Source organism: Pyrus communis, chromosome 5, assembly GCF_041283825.1.
Source record: "Pyrus communis isolate YQ-2024b chromosome 5, ASM4128382v1, whole genome shotgun sequence".
Classification (NCBI taxonomy): Eukaryota; Viridiplantae; Streptophyta; class Magnoliopsida; order Rosales; family Rosaceae; genus Pyrus; species Pyrus communis.
Genome location: NC_142569.1, coordinates 14,269,364 through 14,288,765, shown reverse-complemented (window position 1 = coordinate 14,288,765; position 19,402 = coordinate 14,269,364). Strand labels below are relative to the sequence as shown.

The window sequence follows — 19,402 nt, the reverse complement described above, 5'->3', positions numbered from 1 at the left end:
TAGCTCTCTCTTTTTCCCTCCACAAACACACTCCTCAAAACTCGTAACGCGATTCTCTAAAAACGGCATATCAGCAAAGATCGGTCTCTCTCTCTCTCTCTCTCTCTCTAAACACCCCCCATCTCATGAAACATTCGAACACAACCTTCTTCCTGTAACAATAAAACAATGTCTCTTCCCATTTCATCCAATTCTTTGGGCACACTTCAGCCTTTCCCAATTCAATAGAGTCACATTACATTTCTATTTTCTTAAGAAACCATTTCGTTTCGCTACATTGAATACAACGTTGATCGAAAATTGTAAAAAGGGATCGAAGAATTTGGTAATCGAAAAGTAAAGGAAGTAGAGAGATTGGTATAGCTAGACAATGTCAACTTCCCAGAACGGAGAGCCGTCAAAGAAGGCGATAAAAACCCCAGGGGGTTCTGGTAGCTCTCAAGACAAAGCTAATTCGAGTGGCCAAACTGTTAAGTTTGCGCGAAGAACTTCAAGTGGACGGTATGTGAATCTGTCTAGAGAAGACCTTGATATGTCCGACGAATTATCCGGGGACTATATGAACTACACAGTTCATATTCCTCCCACCCCGGATAACCAGCCCATGGACACATCCGTGGCTGTCAAGGCAGAGGAGCAATATGTTTCAAATTCTTTGTTTACCGGAGGGTTCAATAGCGTGACTCGTGCGCATCTCATGGATAAGGTGATTGATTCAGAGGTGACTCATCCTCAGATGGCTGGAGCCAAAGGCTCTGCATGCATGATGCCTTCTTGTGATGGTAAGGTGATGAAGGATGAGAGAGGAGTTGATATAACCCCTTGTGATTGCCGGTATGAGCTATGATACTCAAATTAATTACTAGTTTTATTACTATGGTAATAAGATCTTAAAATCTTCGGGTACTAAAGCGAAGCTCAGAAATTCAAAACAAATAATATCAACTAGTACATTTGGATAGGATTTTCAGTCACTTTTTCTCCCCCTGTACTACTCCTATTATTACAATCAAGGGAGCAGAAAACGTGACGTGAGTGCAGAAATCGGTTCCCTTTTGGACGGGGGCTAGATTTTGCATTGTGTAATTTTAACGAGTCTTAAACATCTACGTTTTTTTTTTTATCGTATTCGAATTGTGTTTTGTAGGTTCAAAATCTGTAGAGATTGTTACTTGGATGCACAGAACGACACTGGCCTTTGTCCGGGCTGCAAGGAGCAATACAAAGTAGGAGACGATTATGATGAGCCATCAGATTACAAAAGTGGAACGCTGCAATTGCCTGGCCCTGATGGAAAAAGGGATAACATGTCTGTGATGAAGAGGAACCAAACGGGAGAATTTGATCACAATAGGTGGTTGTTTGAGACCAACGGGACGTATGGTATTGGCAATGCTTTCTATCCCAAAGATGACGGGTATGGTGATGGAGGTGGTGATTGCTTTGCAGGGGGCTCGCTGGATGCAGATGACAAGCCTTGGAAGCCCCTCAGCAGGGTATTGCCGATCCCAGCTGCCATTATCAGCCCCTACAGGTTAGTATATAAATTTTTTCGCTCAGTACATAGTTTTGCACGTGTTGCATTTGTTCACGCAAACAAAAAAGTGTTATGCATTAATCGTACTTTCGCAATAAAAAAAAGCTTCGCGTAAATAATAAAACATAAGTTCAATGTTAGATGACACAAGAACAATGTAAGATGAAGTGATTATGTGTTCATACTGTATGATTATGCAATATAATTAAGATGACTTGACGAACAATTAATATATATTTTATGTTGATCATCGTCTTCTAGGTTACTGATCTTCGTTCGATTAATCGTGCTATGTTTGTTCCTGCATTGGAGAATAGTCAATCCAAACAATGATGCAAGATGGCTGTGGCTCATGTCGATTATCTGCGAAATATGGTTCGCCTTCGCTTGGATTCTTGATCAGACTCCAAAGTTTTTCCCCATTAATCGTCTGACCGATCTTGAAGTCCTCCACGACAAGTTTGACATGCCAACACCATCCAATCCAATGGGCCGGTCTGACCTCCCTGGTATTGACATCTTTGTATCCACTGCTGATCCTGACGTGGAGCCACCTCTCACCACTGCCAACACCATCCTTTCAATCCTAGCCGTTGATTACCCGGTTGAAAAGTTAGCATGCTACGTCTCTGATGATGGAGCTGCCCTCCTCACCTTCGAGGCAATGGCGGAGGCTGCTAGTTTCGCGGACTTGTGGGTCCCCTTCTGCCGGAAGCACAACATTGAGCCAAGGAATCCTGAGAGTTACTTCGCGAGGAAAGTTGACCCAACAAAGAACAAGAGTAGTCTGGACTTTGTGAAGGATAGGAGGAAGATCAAGAGGGAGTATGATGAGTTCAAGGTGAGGATCAACGGGCTACCCGATTCGATCAGGAGGCGGTCCGATGCTTTCCATGCCAGGGAGGAAATGAAGCAGTTGAAGCATATGAGGGAGAATGCAACTGACCCTTTGGAGCAAGTCAAAATCACCAGGGCTACATGGATGGCTGATGGCACACACTGGCCTGGTGCTTGGGCTGTTCCTTCACATGACCATGCCAAAGCTGACCATTCAGCAGTTCTTCAGGTAACATTAGCTCGTCTCGAATTCAAATAAAACTATTTGCCCGTTTACCGATCACCTCTCACATTCTTAATCATATAGCATAGAAGCGCAAACAATTTAGTAAATTAATACAACTCTAGCTGTTTGCTTGTGCGCACTTCACTATTTGGCCATGGCTTGAACAGTTCTTTTTATAGTTCTTCATTCAAAAATGAACCTTAAAAAAATTCAACCTAATCAAAAATTGTTCTCAAATAGCTAAACGATTTTCAATTAGATTGAATTTTTTAATAGGATACTCTCAATGATGACCGATTATCAGTTCATATCATGGGAATATTGTGGTTTGAAGTCAAACGAATAATTAGCATAATATTAACTTACTAACTCGTTAGCGCTTGAGTGTTGTTGATAAGCATCTGGTTAGTAAATGCGGCAGAAACAATATTACTCAAAACTTTGATGCTGCATTGTCCATAGGTGATGTTGAAGCCTCCTAGTCCTGACCCCCTCTTGGGAAATGCCGATGATGACAAGCTCATAGATTTCACAGATGTGGATATACGCCTCCCGATGTTTGTCTACATGTCGCGAGAAAAGCGGCCAGGCTATGATCCCAACAAGAAAGCTGGCGCCATGAATTCGCTGGTGAGAGCATCCGCCATCTTATCGAATGGCCCTTTTATTCTCAACCTTGACTGTGATCACTACATCAACAACTGCAAAGCTATCCGTGAAGGGATGTGCTTCATGATGGACAGAGGCGGTGAAAATATCTGCTACATTCAGTTTCCTCAGAGATTCGATGGCATTGATCCCTCAGATCGCTATGCCAATCACAACACCGTGTTTTTCGATGGCACAATGCGTGCGCTTGATGGTTTGCAGGTACCTTAATCAATTCGAAGCTAAGAAAATTTCTATGGTACAAACTCATGCAACAAACAAACATTTTTAAAAGGTTCACTTTTCTATACTCGGATATGGAAATTGTGAACGGTTAGATTAGTGCGTATGTGATACAAGTTCGAAACTTGGTGATTAAGTTACACACATTATATATATAAAATCAGTATGCATGAATCATGGGTTTGCAGGGTCCGCTGTATGTGGGAACCGGGACCATGTTCCGGCGTTTTGCCTTGTACGGTTTTGATCCACCAAATTCTAAGAAATTGCCGGTGAAGAAGGATGCTGTGAAACAAGGAGAGCCTTTGACACAGTCGAATACCCAACCTTTGACAGCCAATGACTTCGATCCGGATCTTGACACCAATCTACTTCCAAAGCGTTTTGGAAATTCGAAAATGCTGGCGGAATCCATACCGGTTGCTGAGTACCAAGGCCGACCCCTAGCTGATCATCCTGCAGTAAAATTTGGACGGCCTCCTGGCATTCTCAGAGTTCCTCGTGATCCGCTCGATGCCACTGCTGTTGCTGAAGCTGTCTCTGCCATTTCTTGCTGGTACTTACATAATTAGCTAACAACATGACGTGGCAGTTGATGTATCAGTTGAAATATGATGGATCAAAATAATTAAATCTAAGTACTAGCTAAGCATTTGCTTCAAATTAACATTGCGTGACAGGTACGAGGACAAGACCGAATGGGGAGACCATTTGGGGTGGATTTACGGGCCAGTGACAGAAGATGTGGTGACAGGGTACAAAATGCACAACCGAGGATGGCGTTCGGTGTACTGCGTTACCAAGCGTGACGCATTTCGAGGATCAGCGTCCATTAATCTCACTGATCGACTCCACCAAGTACTCCGTTGGGCAACAGGCTCTGTCGAAATTTTCTACTCTCGGAACAATGCCTTCCTCGCCTCATTGCGCCTCAAGTTCCTACAGCGTATTGCCTACATCAATCTCGGTGTCTACCCTTTCACCTCGATCTTTCTCATCGTGTACTGCTTCCTGCCTGCGCTCTGTCTCTTCACAGGACAGTTCATCGTGGCGAATCTCAGCATCACGTTTTTGATCTACTTGCTAATCATCACCATATGCCTCATTGCTCTGGCCATCCTGGAGGTGAAGTGGTCAGGGATCGAGTTGGAAGAGTGGTGGCGAAACGAGCAGTTTTGGCTCATCTCCGGAACCAGCTCTCACTTGGCTGCGGTTGTGGCAGGGCTTCTAAAAGTGATGGGAGGGATTGAAATTTACTCTACCTCGACGTCCAAGCCAGCTGGAGAGGACAACGATGATATATATGCTGACCTCTACCTTGTGAAGTGGACTTCCCTCATGATCCCTCCAATTGTGATTGGAATGGTGAACCTAATCGCCATTGCCGTCGCGATTTCAAGGGAGATTTATGCTCTGAATCCTCAGTGGGCGAAGCTGATCCGCGGTGTGTTCTTCAGCTTTTGGGTTTTGGCTCACCTGTATCCTTTTGCCAAGGGTTTAATGGGAAGAAGAGGGAAGACGCCTACCATTGTGTTTGTTTGGTCAGGTCTCATTGCCATTACACTTTCCTTGCTCTGGGTCGCCATTAACCCGCCAGCTCCTGGTGCTGCTGGCGTTGCAGGAGCCGGGTTCCAATTTCCGTGAGCTGGTCTGGCATTTTAATGACTTTGATTTTCAAATCTCTGACATCAAGTAAAAAGAAAAGAAAACTTGAACGACATAGCCGATCGGATTGGATTTAGAGTTTTAGGGTCAAGAAACTGTAGAAATATCAACTAGAAGGATTTACAGGTACCTTTCGATTTCGCCCTCCGCCGTTTGAGGGAGAAGATTGTTTTGCTCTATGATTATACTCGGTGGTAAAACTACACGACAGTTTTACGGTTAGAATTGTTGTGTTGTGTGTATATAGGTGTTAGATTATTCTTTATAATTCGGGATTCTGTCCGTGACTGTAACATGTATTATAAAAATATAGTTTGATTTGTAATTAGTATAAGATTCTTATCTGAATAGGAATTAGTATAACCCTATATATGATAATGTTTTTCACACATCAATGCAGAGAGTTGTAATTTTACGTTGCGTCACTTGTCTAAGTATCTCTATATGTATCTCTCTTTCTTCTTTTCTTTTATTTCTTCTCTCGTCTAACCCAAAACAAAACCGACACCAATAGCAACCTCTTGTCGTACGCCATATTAGGTTTAGGAGTAATTAGGTTTTGTCCTTCAGGTCTGTTTGGTAGGCTGGTTGAGATCGGTTATGACTAATTAAATTGAATTGCAATTTTAGTCCGTTGTTTGTTGTGTCAAAATGTCAGATAGACTAGACTGAACATGATAAGTTATGAATCCGCAATAAATAGGTTATCCATGTACATGAGTTACAAGTCATGTCTTACATATCTCTGTCAATCCAATCCTTAAATCTAATATCATCCACCCCACCAAACAGCCCTTACGATGTTCCTCTCTTCTAGACACCAACAAAAAAAAAATCCCTAAAATCTAATCTCATCCACCCCACCAAACAACCTTTAGGATGGAGAAATTTTTCATTGTGATAGGAACACAAGTGATACATCACGTGTTTTAATAGAAGTGGTGGGAAATTTTTTTTTTTTTAAGTCATTAACTTTTTAGCATACATATCTCATCATTTATATAATGACACCCGTGTACCACTCATATTGAAAAATCTCTCCTTAGGATGTTCCCCTCTTCTATGTTGCATCATCCCTTTTCTTCTTCCTTGCTGTCCCATCATCAACAAAAGAAAAACGGCACACATCCACCCTTTGGGTTTTGTCTTCGTTGCCGTCATAATTCTATAGGCTTTTCAATTTCTTGTCTTACTTCTCTCCCTTTCCTTATGGCGTCATTTCGGCCCAATTATCCATCTTACCCAGTTCCCTCCTACCAGCCCCATGCCACCAGTCCCTCTTCTGCCAACCCGTGGCTCGCATTCCTGCCCAGCAGCCTGCATAGCGCCCCTACGGTTCCAGTTCCTCCCCTTCTCTACTTGGTCCAGCTTGGTTTTACAACTGTAACACCTCTCAACACACCCAACACGCATCGCTACAGCATGTCTGATCAGGCACCACCCTCTGTTAGTGCCCAATTTTTACAGCAACCAGATTCCATTTGGCATCTGATGCTGGTTCTACTCATCACATGACGGGTCAATCTTCTTTGGTTCCTCATATGCAACCCTATGCCGCCCTTTTACTATTTGAGTAATGGTGATACTATGAATATTACCCACACTAGTACCATCCTTATTTCTCTTATGACGTGTTTACGTATCCATAATCAGAATGAAAATGTAGAATTGAATTCCAATTATGGAGTACTCCGATGTTTACTAAACATTAAGGAATCAAAAAAACAGTGGAGCCCACATAAATTTTAGAATTCAATTCCTTATATTGGTGGAATTGGATTCCTTAAATGTAGGTGGTAATCCAATTCCTGATTGCTTAGGCAATCGAAATGACACTTTTGTTTCCTTTATGCCCTCACTTACTTTTATTTTATTTTATTTCCAAGACTATCCTTTATAAACTCATTAACCCTAGTTTAATTATGCACAACTCCTTACTTTTTTTTTATTAGGAAAACTAATTAAAAGAGCTTAAAAACTTTGCGTTTTAACGATAACTGGGTAAAGTAAATAATACCAGGATTGACTTTTTAGTGTAAAAATGTGGTTTTTTGTTAAAGTGAACAGTACTAAGAGTTTTTCGTTAAAGTTCCCTTTTTTATTTCCATGCTCATTCATATTATGCACAACTCAATGCTCATTCACATTATGCACAACTCCATGCATATGCCGAAGAGAAGAAACTACAACTTGCGCAAGAAAATTTAAATATTAAAGTAAATACTCAAAATTTATAAAATAAAAAAAATTAACAAAAGCATTTTAATGTGCCTATGAAATAAAAAAGCAATTTAATTTTTTTTCTTACTATTATATATTATATCAAATTTTATTAAAAAAAAATATAAAATATTTGATTTGGGACAATGGCATTTTAGTAATCATACTAGTTTATATTCTGATTCTGCTAAATTTTTAAACATCTTTATGGAATTAGTGTCATTTCTATTCCGATTCTAGAACATTTAAGTAAATAGCTTCAACAGAAATCTAATTCTGACTTCTTCCCATTCCAACTCCTCAATTCAATTCCTCCTATTTTCATTACAGTTATGTAAACGCACCATAAAAGTCTTGAGCTCTTAATGTTACCATCGTCCCCTCAATAAATGGTTTAAGAAATTCATCAGCCCACGTTTAAAAAGAATTGAATGTGCTTGAGCGTGGGTCCTAACCAACACCTTTTGGTTGCTCACTCTTCCCACTCGCGCATAAAGTTCACACATCTGACCCAAAAAAATTACAACGTGTGTATTAAGCCATATATTTGCATAGAGAAAATATATTAGCAAGTTTTATAAAAAGATGGGGACACTTTAGAAAAATAGTAGTCCAAAACAAGAACCGACTAGAAATAAGGTTCACATTATATATATATATATATATATATATATATATATATATATATATATTATATAAGGAGAAAAAAAAAAACCTCAACAGCCCACAAACTAAAAAATAGAGTTCTTGTCTATCCAGAACTCTCCTATGCTCCCACATTCTCAACTCAGTAAAGTGATGGTCTTCCTCAACCTCCCCCACACCTTGGGAACGTAGAACATGTAACAGAAAATGGAAGGGGTTAATGGAACTGCTCCTTGCGTCTACTAAAAAGGGAGGGCACATGGGAAAAGCATACAGAAGAGAGACAAAAAAACGCTGCAAAAATTGTGGGGTACAGAGAGAACAAATGGGAAGAGGAACAGAAGAATACAGAGGAGGGGTGGATGACAAAAAGAAAGGCAAGGACTCGAAAGGTATATATATTTTTTTGGGTTAATCTTTCCTTTATCTTTCGTTGTTATTTCCTTACTTTGTAGAAAAATAAGCATTTTGCTTCTTCATCCTCTCCCATTCCACGAAACAAAAATGGAGGTGGGGACTCTAAAAAAGCAACCCCAAATCGTTTCCCTAACTCTCACCCTCTTCCGGAGATCACCAAACACACAAAGTCAAAAATCCCAGGGGAAGAAAAGGAACCCAGCAGTGTCGGTCTACCATGCCCAGCATTGTTTGGGTTAATATTTGAACAATGGACTTGGATGAAGGAAAACCCAAGGGTGCCAAATTAAAGGAGATTTGCCCGAAGCCCAGCACCAAGCCCATAAGCCGATTGAAGCTTTCTCAGCCAAGGAATAAGCCATGTGTCCATTGTATAAGTGACAAGTGATGAAGACCAACCTACGACCAGCCAAAAAACATTGTCCAGTGGCACTCAAGTAAAAAGGGTGATGACTCATTACCCTCCAAATACATTCGGGCAATAGCAAGTCACAGCAGTCGGGCTAAATTGCCTATAAAGGAAGAAGAGACAACGGGGGTGAGGACACTCAACCAATCAAACAAATAAACATACAAACTCTGCTCTCAAGCCAGATTTGCATTCAAAAGTTGAAATCAACCCAGATTCAGTCATTTTTAGCGACAAACTATTTCTTGTCCAATTCAAAGCTCTGCTATCTCCCTTAGTGGCGTAGTATCGATTCCCTTATGTAAACTTGTTTATCATCCATCCCTTTTTTAGCATATAAACCCCTGTTAATTCAGAGATAAGAGATTGCAAGAAGTTCAACCTTGCCAGACAAGGTGAAATCATGCCTGAGGTTCTTTGTCTGTTTCCTAAATTTATAGATCTATTACTTAATGCATTCTCCAGTATGTATTCAAGTTATTTCCATCAATTTCTTACTTTAAGAGTTCCATTTGCATCTGGATCTGATTAGTTTAATAGATACGTTATCATTAAAATCAATCAAGAACCAAGTAAATGGTTTAAAGGGACCTGGACTCCTTTCATTTGAGCATACAAGACTATGAACTAAAAGTCCTTGTTTACAAGGCAAGAAAAAGAAATTAATGTAGACTTAACCCATCCATGACAATCCCTTGATAACAAGAAGTCCGAGTAACTTAGGGCGCAATTAATCGACTTAAACATACTTGTTCTACATCTGCTATACTAAGATAGCAGTGGCACGCCTAGCACTTAGTTAGTTTTGATTGCGAGCTTCAAGGCCTACACCTAAGGCCCCACAAAGGCACCTTTCAGAACTAAATTTGTCCTCTTCTTGTAGCACAGCGACAAGCAAGAGCCCGACTACACATCCAAAGTGACAATCCCTTGGGGAGCTATGCTGAGGACCAATGATCCTTCTCCAGAGAAATCTTCGCCCGAAAATAGTTTTAGCACCCCAGTGGGATCACATTAGCCTTGTATGCCAAGAAGAAGAAGGAAGGAGAAAACCTTCAGGTGGAAAACAGAATACGGGCCATCCCAATGTTTTCCAAAATCAAACATGACAAATCATCTAGAGGATTTTCCTTCCCTGCAAGGGTCAAATATTCTGGAAAGCCCAACCTCATCTGAGAAGTCAGGAGGAAAGCTGACCAATGAAGATTTGCAAGCCACCATGGTACAAGTATTGAAAAGTATGGAGAATATCACTCTAGAGACCAAAGGAGAAGTAAGCAGACTCTACTCCAAAAAATGGTTATGCCAGGGAAATGATAAGATAAGCTAGCCCAGAGAAAAAACCAGTTATTCCCCTATTACATTTGCTTGAGGAAAAGAAAGACAAAGGGAAAAACAAGGAAGGACCAGGAGCTAGTCAGTTAATGTTGAAAGAGATCCTAGAAGCGGAGTTACCCGACCCCCTAATATTTTCACTAGATAGTAGGGCATAGAGCGAGAAAAAAAGAATGAAGTATAGGATGCCCCAAGTAATCGGAAAATCCAGTGGGAAAAATGAGCTCACAACTACGGACAAACATCCCCCTTATAGGCCACCACCATTGGCTAATAAGGGAGAAGGGCCCAAATGGAGGAAGCCCGAACCAAGAAATGAGACTTTCTTGGGCAATGATCGTAACCCGAAATGGGAACCTCTTCATACCCCCACATGATAATACAACCAACCAGCAACTCAGAGAATAGTTAGCTGAGTTAAGAATGATGGTGGTTCAGAATGCTCAACCCCAAGCTCGTCCGCTGTTCAAGATGACCTACCAGAAGCCATACCCCGAGTATATTGATGAGCATAATCTTTTTCCACTCAACTTAAAGATGCATGCGTTCCCCACTTTTAGTGGAGAAGATGGCAGTATGTCCTCTAGAGATCACATTTTCAATTTCTCCAACCATTGTGTGGCATTTGAAGATAATCCTAATTATAAGTTACGATTGTTTGGGAACTCGTTGGTGGGTCTAGCATCTCAATGGTACTCTCTTTTGGTCCTAATTCTATTTCTAACTGGAGGCAAATAAAGATGGTTGTCCATGAATAGTTTTATAGGATGGAGCCCGAGATGTCTATTAATGACCTAGTAGAGGTGAAGCAATATAAACATGAGTCTACAGAAGACTTCATGATGAGGTTTAGAAGGATAAGATTGAGGTGTCAATTCCCTGTCAATATCATGCCCAACTTGTATCCATTGCTCAAAAGGCCTTAAGGTTACCTTTGAGAAAGAAGTTTTATGATGTACAGTTCAATGAGTTGCAAGAGTTGGTAATCGCTACCACAAAGTATGAAAAGTTGTTGCTTGAAGAACAACAAATGAAGCACTCATCTAAAGTCCCTTCTTTTTACAAAAATAAAGCTGCAATTCACTAAGTGGAGTTTGAAGGAGCAGAGCCTGAAGATAGTAATGACCATTGAAAAAAAGGGATAGAGATGTGTGCAGCAAAAATGACCATTCCTTTTAAACCTTTAATAGTGAAGGGTTTAGTCCAGCCAGTCAATGATCAGAAAGTGGTGATGATTGATGATGGATTTGTCCCTATGAAGCCCCCTAAATACTAGCGTTATTCATTCTTTTGATTTAACCAAGGCCTTGAAGATCTATAAAGAGTTGGTGCGGGCAAGAGTGATTGTGCCCGACAACACCAAAAATATGCCTAAACCAGAAAAATTAAGAGGAAATAAGTATTGCAAGCTACACTATACCTTCAATCACTCCATAACCAACTGTGTCCAGTTCAGGGATTTGATACAATACCTTATAGTCAAGGGAAAACTGTTGTTGGAAAAGCCCCAAGCTAATATGATGATTTACACAAATCCTTTCCTGAAAGCCCCAATTAACATGATCAACTTAACTTGGGTAGAGAAGTGGAAAAGAAAATCAACATAAAAAGTGAAGCATGAAAGGCGGCCATTTGACAGACCTACAGAATGAGCTATCAAGTTGCCCGAAAGACCCAAAGCAGCCATAATTAAAGGGATAGTGTTGTGTAGCAAGTGCCAGTGTGAATGTGAGCTAGAAGTACCAGCATCAGAAGCTGTTATTGATCAAGAGTTGATCAGAAGAAGAGAAAAGAAAAGCAGGAAGCCCGCAGAAACATCATATGGGCAATTGAGAAAGAGACCTCCAGGAAATGTTTTCCAATGGTTGGGAGAAGATTCTCAACCAAAGGGCTTATCAGAGGTATTCAGAAACCACGAAGCCTCTCAAAAAGTGGAAGATAGAGAAGCCAAAGTACCAAAATGGGTGGATGTGAAACCTCCCCAACCAAGCTATGTCAGTGTAGAAGTTAAAGTAAAGGAAAAGGTAGTGAATCTAGTCACGGAAAAGAATCCTGCCCGACTCGGGCAAAAATGGTACGTAGTTGGAAACAATGGAAAACCTGTCAATGAAATAGGAGCCTATATAATTAGGTGAGTTCAGAGACAGCACAAAGCCCACATGAACTCATTAAAAATCCCTACTACCTCAGAAACTTCTGAAAATGTGAAGTTTGAGAAAGTACCTTATGAGGGAAGAAATCAACTTCATTGGAGAAGCAAAAAGAAGGTAGAAAAGGCAAACAGGAAGATTGAGGGGGAAGGAGACCATATGCCGCAAAGCCTTCATCCAGGAAAGTACATAATCCTGAAGAGAGCTCAAGAGGACATGGTAATGATGCCGACACCAAGATAGAGTCCGGAGCCAATATGTTTTGGGACTATCTCACCGAAAAGGAGAATGCTTTCACCTTTGTTGGTTGATATTCTTTGCGAAGTTCCAAAACAAATGCCAAACTTTGGTATAGCTCGGGAAGAAATGTTGCCCAAGCTAATGTTGCCAAGAGAGGCATAAGCCTGATTAGATGAATTCATAAACCACATTGGGGGCAAGAATGAGGACTTACCTGGACCTAGCAACTTCCACGTAAACATGGCATATGTTTTATCTGCCATGTTTTGCGCCGAGCCCTATAAACCTGCCACAATGGAAGGTGATTACTTGGAAGCAGAACCTATAATGGCACATGTTAGTGTTGAAGAAGCGAGAAAATGAGAGTCGGGCAAAACAAAGTTGCTCACAGGCTCTAAGAAATAACCCGAGAGAGTGTACTCGAACAAAATGATCTTCAGTAGCCCGAGCTTGGCCCTAGCTAACCATCTCAAGCCCATATATGTAACTGTTCATCTGGAAGGAATACCCTTCAAGAAGGTTTTGATTGATGATGAAGCTGCGGTCAATGTATTACCGTATAAGCAGATGAAAAAGGTATATAGAAGTGAAGAGGATCTCATCCCCACGGATTTGACAATCTCCAGTTTTTGCGCCGAGCCCTATAAACCTGCCACAATGGAGGGTGATTACTTGGCAACAGAACCTATAATGACACATGTTAGTGTTGAAGAAGCGAGAAAATTAGAGCCAGGCAAAACAGAGTTGCTCATAGCCTCTAAGAAAGAACCCAAGAGAGTGTACTCAAACAAGATGATCTTCAGTCACCCAAACTTAGCCCTTGCTAACCATCTCAAGCCCATATATGTAACTGCTCATCTGGAGGGAGTACTCTTCAAGAAGGTTTTGATTGATGGTGGAGCTGCAGTCAATGTATTGTCGTATAAGCAGATGAAAATGGTATATATAAATGAAAAGGATCTCATACCCACGGATTTGACAATCTCCAGTTTTTACGCCGAACCCTATAAACCTGCCACAATAGAGGGTGATTACTTGGCAGCAGAACCTATAATGGCACATGTTAGTGTTGAAGAAGCGAGAAAATGAAAGTCGGGCAAAACAGAGTTGCTCACAGCCTCTAAGAAAAAACTCAAGAAAGTGTACTCGAACAAGATGATCTTCAGTCGCCCGAGCTTGGCCCTAGCTAACCATCTCAAGCCCATATATGTAACTGCTCATCTGGATGGAGTACCCTTCAAGAAGGTTTTGATTGATGGTGGAGCTGCGGTCAATGTATTACCGTATAAGCAGATGAAAAGGGTATATAGAAGTGAAGAGGATCTCATCCCCACGAATTTGACAATCTCCAATTTCATTGGAGCCATCACTAGAACCCATGAAATATTACCATTGGAAGTTGACTTAGGGTCTAAGCAAATCATGCTAGCATTCTTTGTTGTAGACAATATTTCCACCTATAGAGCTTTACTAGGCCGAGATTGGATTCATCAAAGTCTCTCTATACCTTCCACCTTACATCAACAAGTAGCAGTTTACCATGAGGAATGAGCCATGGGACCAGGATTTTGGGAGATAATGGAGGCCGAGTCACGACCATTCCTCTCCATAGCCAATGTTGCGGAAGCCAGCTTTTACAATCATAGTATTGGAATTCTCCAGTGCTTAGAAGTTAATGAAAACGGTCGCCCGACTAAAGTGACGGCCCAAAAACTTCTTCAACAAGGATTGTTTCTCACAAGGGAAGAATGGGATAGACCCCATATTATCCTAAACCCTTAAGACCAGTAATGTCAGAGCAAAGGAGAAGGGACCAGGTAGTTGCAGTCAGGTCCTTAATCAAAAGATTGTTGGTGTATGGGAGAGAGAGAAAATAAGAAAGAGAGAGTTGTTGCCCAACAAGAAGGTAAAGTTAAAGGCCTTTAAGGAAGAGGAATTAGTATGAAAAGCAGTGCTACCTTTGGGAGCTTAAGTAAGAGGCTTTGGGAAATTAAGTCCTACTCGGGAAAGTCTTTTTATTATCCACTGAGTACTAGGCCAAAGGGGATATTACTTGACAGATTTGGAGGAAAACTTGCAAAGATATCTAATTAGTGCTAAGTTTTTAAAGAAATATGATCCAACTCTCTAGAATGTTAAAAATTGTTATATTAAAGAAAGTTAGTGATTTCAAAGAGAAGTAAAGTTAGATGGTGCAGTAAGAATTTCAATGTAATGCAAGCAATGAAGCAAGTAAAGGCAAAGAATATTTTATTTCATAAAAAGGAAGTTACAGTGGCCCTAGCCTAACAGATTTACATCTTCATCCAGAGTGATTATTCTGAAGTAGTAAGTCTGCAAAGTTATAAAAATTCTGGTAGGCTCGGCCAAAACAGTGCTGCTATTAACAAGTTGAGACTCAACATGTTCCAGTTCCAGATTTGCTTTTTTCACTTCTTCGATCTGTTGTTTGAGTGTGCTAATGAGTGCTCGCATGTTCAACCTTTAGCACAACAAGTTGCTCTTCCAACTTCTGGATTTCAGAAGTCACCACCTTGATCCTCTCCTCTGTCACTGAACCTTCATCCACCAATTGTTGAATATAAGTGGAAGTACTGGATTGTTTCTTCTTAAAGCACCTCACCCGATTAGCTTGCCTCTTGGCCCTCTGATGCTAATCCCTAAGAGCCCTCAAGTTCTCAAAATCTGAGAAGAATGACTCATGCTGAACTATTAATAGTTGATCAACCTTGAACAGATTTGTTATGGCCTTCTCTACGTCGTGAAGAGCCTTAAGGCTGAAGGAAGCTGAGAAATCCCTCTTCGCCCACTCTTAAAAGACTCGACGTTGCTCTTGAAAGCCAAAAGACTCAGAGGGATGCTTTGAGGATCTCAGCCTTTTGAGCTGCCCGAACTCTTTAAACAGCTCGGGTAAAGCTGCAGTTGTAAAAATGGGTGTAGGAGAAGAAGGCAGTGCTCCAACTTCTTCAGAAGGCGCAGCAATGGTAAAGATCTCAATAAGGGGAGAGGCCTGAGAAGTATGAGCAATGGTGGCCTTAATCTTCTTCTTAGGCCTTGGGATAAGGATCCATATGACCCTAGAAGCTAGAGGAGGCCGATGGGGTTCTGTTGTGCGCACCAGGCGTAGAGGAAATTGGCCTAACTCTTCTCCAGTCCCTGTTGTAAACTGAGAAAAACAAAGTTAGGAGAAGGACTACAATTCAGAATAAAGAAAGGTAAGATGAGAAAAGTCAATATACCTGAATGGAGCCCGAGGCCTTGGAATGAGGGGTGGTGACTCCTGGTTACTGGGGGGATCACTCTCATTGACTAAAGAATTAGGAATTGTGACAGAACCCTCACCAAAGGCCTATAGATATCAAAGATAAAGAGCAAATATCAGTAACTAAGTTATGGAAAAGAAGACAAAAGTAAAGGTACTTCTATACCTGAGCAGGGTCTTGAGTAGAAGGAGGAAGCTCCTCTATAATGGTTGCTGGATGAGGAAAAGCCTGTGGGCTAGTTGCCTCTAAGACCACGAGGATCTGAGGGACTGTAGGCTCTCCAAAGGTTGTTGATACTAGTTAGAACTCCTACGCCGGGGATGGCTAGGAAAAATAAGACAAAAAATAAGTATAAATAAAAAAGGGTGGTTAAAACGAAAAGATTCAGGCCAATAGTACTCACCAAATTGCTGTCCTCTTCCACAAAGTGTATCAACTCCCCAATTGACGAGTTAAATTGAGAAGTAGAAGTCGCCACCAATGGAGGAGAAGTTGAAGGAATGGAGGTAGAACTTTGCCCGACTGAGAATGCAGCTACTCTAACCTTAGCCTACAAAAAAAGAAAAGTTAGGTATTACAACTCTAAAATGGTTGAAAATACAAGTTTAAAGAATGAAAAAAGATGTACCTTCAAAGATTTAGCCCGAGAAGGGGAAATTTGTAACATTTGGGCTGAAGGTGCAGAAGCCTTAGGCTGGGAGATCATTTCTTCCCTAATTTCCTATTTTAGATGATCAAGCAAAACCTTACTGAAGAGAAAACGGAGAAAATTACAAAGATTAACTTAAGACGCAAGCTATACCTCCAGAGCTTTAAGAGTGAAATCCTGCAAATCCTTAGCCTTTTGACACATTTCGGCCCCTAGTGGATCATCCCTTGAAACAATAGTTGATTTTTTGGTTGCTTGGGGCCCTAAACCCAAAAGAAATGGTGTTGCTAGCTATCAACATGAAAATCTACGAAAGAAAAAAAGGTTGAAGCAAGATTCATTTACTGGAAGCCTTCTGTTTCTTCCTACCAGCCTCAGCTACTGAAGTGGAAGACTTAGAGGCTTTGGAAGTCTGAGCTCTTGTCCTCTTCTTAGTAGAGGCTACCTGCGAACCAGAGATCGAGAGTTGAACACGAGGCCACTCTTCGGGCTCTGAGTCTGAGGTCTCCATTACCATTGCCCGAATCTGAAGTGTTGCCCGAGACTCCACTACAAGTTCTGCCTCGCCTCAGAGTCTCCAAGTAACTCGAAGACGTCCCCACCTGCTCCAACACCTTGTCTCTCTGCTTCAGCTGTGGCTTCTTGGAACACAAAGGTATCCCCAACCTCTTCATCTTACCTGACAACCATCTCTGCGGGGTTGCCCTGGGCTGCAGGTATAAAGAAACCAAGAAGAAGGCAGATTCATGAAATTTCATAAAATTACAGGTTAAAGAAAATAATAAATACCTATTAGAATGAGCTGGTTTTTGTGGTGAATCATCTCCTTCCAGTTCTCTAGCTCACCCGAGCTGGGATAAGACTTGATGGAGAGTTGCTTGAAGAGGTGGTCATGGGCTTCGCGCAGGTTTCCTTCATATTTCTTAGTCCACTTTGCTTCCCACCAAGAAGAAAAGGTTAAGGTATATTCAAAATTGAGTGCTACAGGCTTTTGGGCAACCTTGCTCAGTACCTTAAGACTTCGTCAGGCAACTTGGAATGTGACTTCTTATGGAGAGTGAAGACGATAATAGATGTTGCAATGAACGGAGTCGAAGAATGGCACCGGGATAGCTTGTCTAAACCCCAACTATTTAGCACAGAAGTTAGGGTGGTACACCTCCAGCCCACGCTCATAGCGATCACTCCTTACTCCCCAAGCTAGGTCCCTTGATTGAATACAACTAATAAATCTCTCTTTGTAAAAGGCATTAGCGTCTTCTCCAAAGGTATCTTAAAAGGCTTGGTCAAAGAACCAAGGATACCTCCTAAGAACTGAAGCTCCACACTCCAAGTCCTCCTGAGTCCTACAGACTCTGAAGAAATAGAGACAAGGGAATGTAGAGTGATTGGTTGAAGAAGCTTCAGCTAGAATTCGGGCAAGAGCAACACCCTCGGGGAATTCAAGGCTGAAAGCCCGAAGCTCAAGGAAATACCATTGAAGCTAAAGCTGAATCATCCAAGTTGGACCATTGAGGTTGGCTTCAAATGGTTCACTCTTGGTAATTTCATACAGGAGATGATAGAGATAAGCAAGGAGAAAGAGGCTCGTTGCCACTTCATCAAAGTTGTGCAGAGCTTCCACTAGAAGGATCCATTTAACTTTCACTCCCTTGGACTCAAGAAAGTAATAGCGTACTAGAAAGGTTTTGAGAATACTGAAAGTTCTGGAAATTCGAGGGTTTGAAATTGCTAAGGTATTTGGCCGAGGAATTTAAGTAGGGATTATACAGTAGTGGCTGGTTAAACGATAAACAATGACTATTTTAAATGGTGCAAGTCTCGAGTAAAGACGTGCAACGGCTTTTTAATCATTATTAGTGTCTTAGGTTGAAGATTTAACAATGATTAAAAGGGGCACTGTTTGGGTTAATATTTGAATAATAGACTTGGATGAAGGAAAGCCCAAGGGTGCCAAATTAAAGGAGACTTGCCCGCAGCCCAGCACCGAGCCCAGAAGCCAATTGAAGCTTTCTCAGCCAAGGAACAAGCCATATGTACATTGTAGAAGTGACAAGTGATGAAGACCAGCCTACTACTAGCCAAAAAGCATTTTCCAGTGGCACTCAAGTAAAAAGGGTGATGACTCACTACCCTCCAAATACTTTCGGGCAAGAGTAAAGTCATAGCAGTCGGGTTAAATTGCCTATAAAAGGAAGAAGAGACAATGGGGGCGATGACACTCAATCAATCAAACAAACAAACATACAAACTCTGCTCTCAAGCCAGATTTGCATTCAAAAGTTGAAATCAACCCAGATTCAGTTATTTTTAGCGACAAGCTATCTCTTTTACAGTTCAAAGCTCTGTTATCTCCCTTAGTGGCGTAGTATCGCTTCCCTTGTGTAAACTTGTTTACCATCCATCACTTTTTAGCATATAAACCCCGGTCAATTCAGAGATAAGAGATTGCAAGAGGTTCAACCTTGGCAGACAAGGTGAAATCTTGCCCGAGACTCTTTATCTGTTTCCTAAGTTTATAGATCTAATACTTGATGCATTCTCCAGTATGTATTCAAGTTATTTCCATCAATTTTCCTACTTTAAGAGTTCCATTTGCATCTGGATCTAATTAGTTTAATGGATATGTTATCATTAAAATCAATTAAGAACCAAGTAAATGGTTTAAAGGGACCTGGTCTCTTTTCATTTGAGCATACAAGACTATGAACTAAAAGTCCTTATTTACAAGGCAAGAAAAAGAACTTAATGTGGAATTAACTCATTCATGACAATCCTTTGATAATAAGAAGTCTAAGTAACTTGGGGCGCAAGTAATCGACTTAAACACACTTGTTCTACATCTGCTATACTGAGATAGCAGTGGCACGCCTAGCACTTAGTTAGTTTTGATTGCAAACCTCAAGGCCTACATCTAA

At 41.1% G+C, this 19,402-nt stretch overlaps 1 protein-coding gene across 1 annotated transcript; it reads left to right on the top strand.

Annotated features, from left to right (window-relative positions):
• Positions 1-136: 136 nt before the first annotated feature.
• On the top strand, positions 137-5,576 carry LOC137726269 (cellulose synthase-like protein D4). Its single transcript, XM_068465170.2, has 6 exons — positions 137-834; positions 1,148-1,534; positions 1,799-2,603; positions 3,063-3,470; positions 3,680-4,047; positions 4,172-5,576. The coding sequence occupies exons 1-6, from the start codon at positions 371-373 to the stop codon at positions 5,133-5,135; spliced, it is 3,396 nt and encodes a 1,131-aa protein (XP_068321271.2). The 5' UTR covers positions 137-370; the 3' UTR covers positions 5,136-5,576.
• The last annotated feature ends 13,826 nt before the right edge of the window (positions 5,577-19,402 follow it).

Excerpts from the sequence above, each read along its gene's own strand:
- LOC137726269 (XM_068465170.2), top strand. The coding sequence starts at position 371 with ATGTCAACTTCCCAGAACGGAGAGCCGTCAAAGAAGGCGATAAAAACC. Across the intron at positions 835-1,147 it reads ATAACCCCTTGTGATTGCCG|GTTCAAAATCTGTAGAGATT; the intron begins GTATGAGCTATG and ends TGTGTTTTGTAG. Across the intron at positions 4,048-4,171 it reads GTCTCTGCCATTTCTTGCTG|GTACGAGGACAAGACCGAAT; the intron begins GTACTTACATAA and ends ATTGCGTGACAG.